General features: G+C 42.1%; 1 protein-coding gene across 1 annotated transcript in view; it reads left to right on the top strand.

The window, feature by feature from the left end:
- The window catches only part of LOC138967185 (DNA methyltransferase 1-associated protein 1-like), an 18,164-nt gene extending 12,711 nt beyond the window's left edge, over positions 1-5,453 (top strand). Inside the window, exons 11-13 of the mRNA XM_070339704.1 lie at positions 311-468; positions 1,403-1,672; positions 2,286-5,453. Coding sequence (XP_070195805.1) covers positions 311-468; positions 1,403-1,672; positions 2,286-2,348 — 491 coding nt within the window. The 3' untranslated portion in view covers positions 2,349-5,453. The remainder of the gene's footprint in view (positions 1-310; positions 469-1,402; positions 1,673-2,285) is intronic.
- Positions 5,454-5,824: the final 371 nt, after the last annotated feature.

The following is a 5,824-nucleotide window of genomic DNA, read 5'->3' as shown; positions in this document are numbered from 1 at the left end:
CTCTCTCTCTCTCTCTCTCTCTCTCTCTCTCTCTCTCTCTTTGCTTGCTGTTGTTCCTTTATCCAAGCAGAAAAGTTGTTCTTACCATCTCAGCTTTCACATTGCATGAAAGGTCTTTTTACCTTTCCTGCAAGAAAGGATTGACAAAAGGTTTCAGCACCAAGTTGATCTATTGAAGAAGTTAGACCCCAGACAGAAAGATTCAGAATGGTTTTGCCTACAGTTGAAATGTTTTGCATTATTGACAAAGAAGTTGGCTGATGTTGTATCTTATATGATTGAACTTTTTTTCCCTCTCTTGTGTGATTAGAGTTCAACCCCATGCCGACAGAAGAGATGGTGCAGCATTTCAACGAGTTGCGACAGGACATTGTGCTCTTGTATGAGTTGAAACTGGCACTAGCGTCCTGCGAGTACGATCAGCAAATGTTGCGTCATCGTTTTGACACCCTCAACCCAAACAGCAAGGTCAGTGTGATGAAATTTGTTGTCTGCTGGGAAGTTTGACACCTTTGCTAGATTTGCAATGAACCCTCAAAGACGTAGACATGCTGCCGCCATGGCAGGGGGGAAATCTGTGTGGCTTGTAAAACTTTCACCGTTAGGTGACCCTTGGAGTAAAAAGCTCAGAAACGCAGAAGAAGAAGCTAGATTGCAAGGGTTTCGTGTAGCTGGTAACCTTCATCTAAGGGAGGATGAGCCTATCTTCGTATCTGTCCGTCAGGTTGAGTTCTAGAGGTTTGGACTTGTAGAAATGGTATTGAGAGCTGATACGTGTAAAAGATAGCTGTTATTCGAGTTATTGGGGCAGACAGGGCGGGGATGTAGCTCAGTCGGTAGCGCGCTGGATTTGTATCCAGTTGGCCGCTGTCAGCGTGAGTTCGTCCCCACGTTCGGCGAGAGATTTATTTCTCAGAGTCAACTTTGTGTGCAGACTCTCCTCGGTGTCTGAACACCCCCGTGTGTACACGCAAGCACAAGACCAAGTGCGCACGAAAAAGATCCTGTAATCCATGTCAGAGTTCGGTGGGTTATAGAAACACAAAAATACCCAGCATGCTTCCTCCGAAAGCGGCGTATGGCTGCCTAAATGGCGGGGTAAAAACGGTCATACAAGTAAAAGCGGTGGGAGTTTCAGTCCATGAACGAACAAACAAACAATTGGGGCAGACATTCAACTCAGACTTTGGAATGTTTTGGTTTTGGTCTTTTAGCTGCTGGTGTCTGTGTCTCCGCATACACCTACGTTTTTTTTCCCACACATACTGAACCAATTGAGGGTAACACATACATGTTTCTAGTTCTCTCTCTCGCTTGACAGACCATCACTCCATTGCCCACACATACTGAACCAATTGAGGGTTACACGTACATGTTTCTAGTTCTCTCTCTTGCTTGACAGACCATCACTCCATTACCCACAACTCTCCCAGCACCTTCACCCCACCTGGGATCAGGGGGAACTACCACTGCCCACACCCCTGCTGTCAGTTCCCTCCCCTCCACGATGCCAGGTTCTTCTATGATAGAGGAGGAGGAAGACAGTCTCATGTCCGCACCAGGTTCTCCCGAAATCGAGCCCAGTCTGGGGACCATCGGAGACGAGATCATCGACGATCCAGCACTGAACAGGAAGAAGACAGGCGATATCGACGTTGTTGGTACTCCACAGGTGAGATTTCAAGTGTTTACGTCGTTTGGGGGGGTGTAGAAGGGTGTAATGTTGAAGAATGGTTTCCCAAATTCATGATAGCTGTTGCAAGGTACCAACATTTGCAGAGCGAGAGAGCTGTGGCAGTGTGTTGAAACTGAAGCAACGTTGTGGAAGGAAGAGACTATTTCCACGTACAAAATTTGATTGATTCCATGAAACTCATTGCCATGCTCAAGGGACATAATAACATGGGGAACTGTTGCAGAAAAAGTTCAAATGTTGACACTATTCTTGAATTTGACTGATGTGGTGTTTGGGGGATGCTGGAGGGGGAGGGGGAGGGGAACGCAAGATTTCCAGGGTTCTGTATTCTTATGTCTGTGTCCCTATGTCTGTGCGTGTGTGTGTACGTTCTTTGTGAAAAGAAGGTAATTGTGTAAGGAGACGAGAAAAACAGTAATGGATATGCTGTTCTGTGACAACAGTTAATTCAGGGAGAGCACAAGAATTTTTATGAAGAATGAAGTTAACTTTTGATCTCGGTTTCTGCATCTATTTTGCTGAAAAATGAATTATGATTTGAAAGAAAAACGCAGGAATTAAAAGCATGGTTGTTAATTTTGTGTTGCAGAGGAAGAGAAAAGCTGCCATGGAACAGATCAATCTTCTGAAGAAAATGAAGCAGAAAGTCTGACATTTCTCCAAGGAAAATACACACGGACACTCGTAGTCGTATAGAAACACACACAAAGTGAGAACATAAGGAACGGTTTCAACCAAAATTCAAATGAACATGAATGAAATGCTTGGATTGACAGAATGGAATGAAGAAAAAATATGACGAGCAGTGTCATTATTCAAGCTGTATATAAAGTTGGCTCTTTATCAAAAAACAACCCCGGCCGGGTCATACCTAAGACTTTAAAATTGGCAATCTAGTGGCTGCTCTGCCTGGCGTCTGGCATTATGGGGTTAGTGCTAGGACTGGTTGGTCCGGTGTCAGAATAATGTGACTGGGTGAGACATGAAGCCTGTGCTGCGACTTCTGTCTTGTGTGTGGCGCACGTTATATGTCAAAGCAGCACCGCCCTGATATGGCCCTTCGTGGTCGGCTGGGCGTTAAGCAAAAAAAAAACCAAAAAAAACCAAATCAAAAAACAAGAATGGTAGATTATTGGAAAGGTTAATTTATGAAAAAACAAAACGTTACATTTACCCAGTGGTCAGTTTAGTAGATAAACAAACACTTACGATACCGATAATAAACTTATCCCAAAATTGTCGACGAAACTCGCTTGCAAGATGATTAATTTTGTTTTGTCATAAATCAAACAATCCAATAACCTCCCATTCTTGGTTTTTGAGTCACTTGAGAAAAAGTGACTCTATGTAATCGGTCAGTGTTAGTCTGTCCGTCCGGCCGTCCGGCCGGCCGTCCGTCCGGCCGGCCGTAGACACCACCTTAACGTTGGACTTTTCTCGGAAACTATCAAAGCGATCGGGCTCATATTTTGTTTAATCGTGACCTCCAATGACCTCTACACTTTAACGATGGTTTCGTTGACCTTTGACCTTTTTCAAGGTCACAGGTCAGCGTCAAAGGAAAAATTAGACATTTTATATCTTTGACAAAGTTCATCGGATGTGATTGAAACTTTGTAGGATTATTCTTTACATCAAAGTATTTACATCTGTAGCCTTTTACGAACGTTATCAGAAAAACAAGGGAGATAACTAGCCTTTTCTGTTCGGCAACACACAACTTAACGTTGGGCTTTTCTCGGAAACTATAAAAGTGACCGGGCTCAAATTTTATGTGAACGTGACTCATTGTGTTGTGAATAGCAATTTCTTCCTGTCCATCTGATGCCTCATATAATATTCAGAACTGCGAAAGTGACTCGATCGAGCGTTTGCTCTTCTTGTTTTATTCTGAATTTTAGAACCTCAGCAGTCGATCTGTTTTGGGCTTTCTCAACTCTCGATGTGGCAGATGAGCTGACAAGTGTTAGGTGGCCTTGTTATGGGAAGAAACACACTGGCATGAGTTCACAGCGCGAGCTTGAGATAAAGCTGGAATAATGAAATGTATGTATGGTAAGAAGTTGAACAGATTTCTGCAGCGCATTTATTTTGTTATTTCTGAAGCAATGAGCGGCCATTCAGCTACAGACACAGGCATTCGAATATTATTGTGTGCTTCTTGTTAGGCCGAGGGTCGGGTATAAAAGCAGAGCGGCGCGTGGCACTTCAGTCTTTATAATGTCCAACCCTTTTCAGGAAACGAGCTCTCACTTGAAATATTATTTTCAAAAAAACTCTGTCTACACCAAACTCAAAAGCACCATTTTTGTCAGGCAAACATTTCAAGGTGTACACCACACATGCACCCCAAAAAGTGTGTATAATAAGCCCTGGATAACGTACTTTCAGAAAAAAAATTCACTCACCAAATTTGAATTCAAAATCAAATGGCTGTCAGTCGTGGTGGACTGGGCAGAGCTAAAGACACGAGAACAATAATGTCCACGCACCGCTCATTCCTTTACGGCACACATACCCGCAACACAACGTTTTCCAGATGTTGCCTGACCTCAAAGTTCCGGTAACTCCACGCTATTGCAGCCGCCATGGATGCTACATGACACCACTGGCTAATCTGCCTGAGCACAGTGAAACACTTTCAATGATCGTTCTGTAATTAATAAATCATTTCAAAGATAGTCTGCACTCTTCGATTGTTAGTTTGGTTTATATTACTTTTTTTTTAAGTGAAACATATTCATCCGAAAAAAACGTTTTCTTCTTGGGCTGAAAAGTAAGCTGAAGTTATTTTGTGGATGAATACGATCGTGAGTTAGGTACCAATGTCTTGAATTTATGGCAGACTTTTCTAGAGAAAATAATATTGTACGCGTTGCTTGATGTTTTCGGTAGAACACCGCGTATCACAGTCACGCACGTTGGAAGTCACTCATGACTCATGAAAGACACTTTCTTCACTTTTTCACACACTTCAGGCGACTCTGTGGCAAATGTCGTAATCCCTGTCTGTCACAGATATTATATTCATCAACATCCAGCAATAGTGATACTCTGCTATCTAACTTAACATTTATTAGTCACAAAGCTATTCTACTCCGGCCACGACGCGAGACCATGCCTTGACTGACTAAATGCAAGTTTTCCCACCAAATTTCTCCTCTTCCTGCAAATTTTGGTGACCTAGTTAGTCTCAGACAAAACCAAACATGTGGGCTGGGGGAGCGAAATGCGGCACGCTCGCAGTGCCGTTATGTATCTGGATTTACTGGTCAACCTGAAGCCAACGGTCACATTCGTAATTAACAACCGCAAACTATATCTTTTGTTCAAAATAAGAACATTTACATTTACATTTACTTTACATTTGGCTTATTATGGCAAAGACAATGGTCAATATATGTTCTTTAAAGAATGCAGTCGGTTTGTGTAACAAGGGTTCCACTGTTTCAAAAGCCGGCTAGACTGACCTACTCGTCTTGAAAACAGTACCGACCTTGATACCTTGAGAACTGTAAAACCAAGACACAGAGCTACATAGTGGCGCCAATGTCTTGGATGAAACATTCAAACATGCATGTACAGAAAGCAGTGACACATTTAACTCTGTAGATGGTGCCTCAAGTTTAAAGATAAAATACACTGTACTGTTAATGTTCTGAGAGAGTGCTTGCAGAAAATTTGAATGAGACTGATTGTACATGTATTTTCATTGAAAATGTCTTGTGAGGATAATAAAATGATTACATAAAAAATACCACAGCCTCGGTCTTTTACACACACATTTGTACATGTACACACACACACACACTTACTTTATCCCACACGGTAACACCTAATAATTTTTTTTTTACATATTTACGCTTTTAAAAAGAACTGCCAGTGTCATACAGTCACACATGTATGGCACACAAGCAATACACAGACAGGGTGGGGGGGGGCATGCAAAAAAATGGCAGAAACCGAAAATAAACCAAACTTACAAATCTACAATTGCACTCTACGTCTTTGTGGTCCTTCACAAAAAACAACCTTACTTTCACAATTTGAAGCTGTACAGGTACATACGTACAAAATTCATTGGGATAGTGTCACAAAACATCAACAAAAAGATGATATTAAAAACAA

The sequence above is a fragment of the Littorina saxatilis genome, linkage group LG5, assembly GCF_037325665.1.
Source record: "Littorina saxatilis isolate snail1 linkage group LG5, US_GU_Lsax_2.0, whole genome shotgun sequence".
NCBI classification, from domain to species: Eukaryota; Metazoa; Mollusca; class Gastropoda; order Littorinimorpha; family Littorinidae; genus Littorina; species Littorina saxatilis.
Note: the sequence above shows the minus strand (reverse complement) of the source record. Positions and strands in the feature narration are given on the sequence as shown.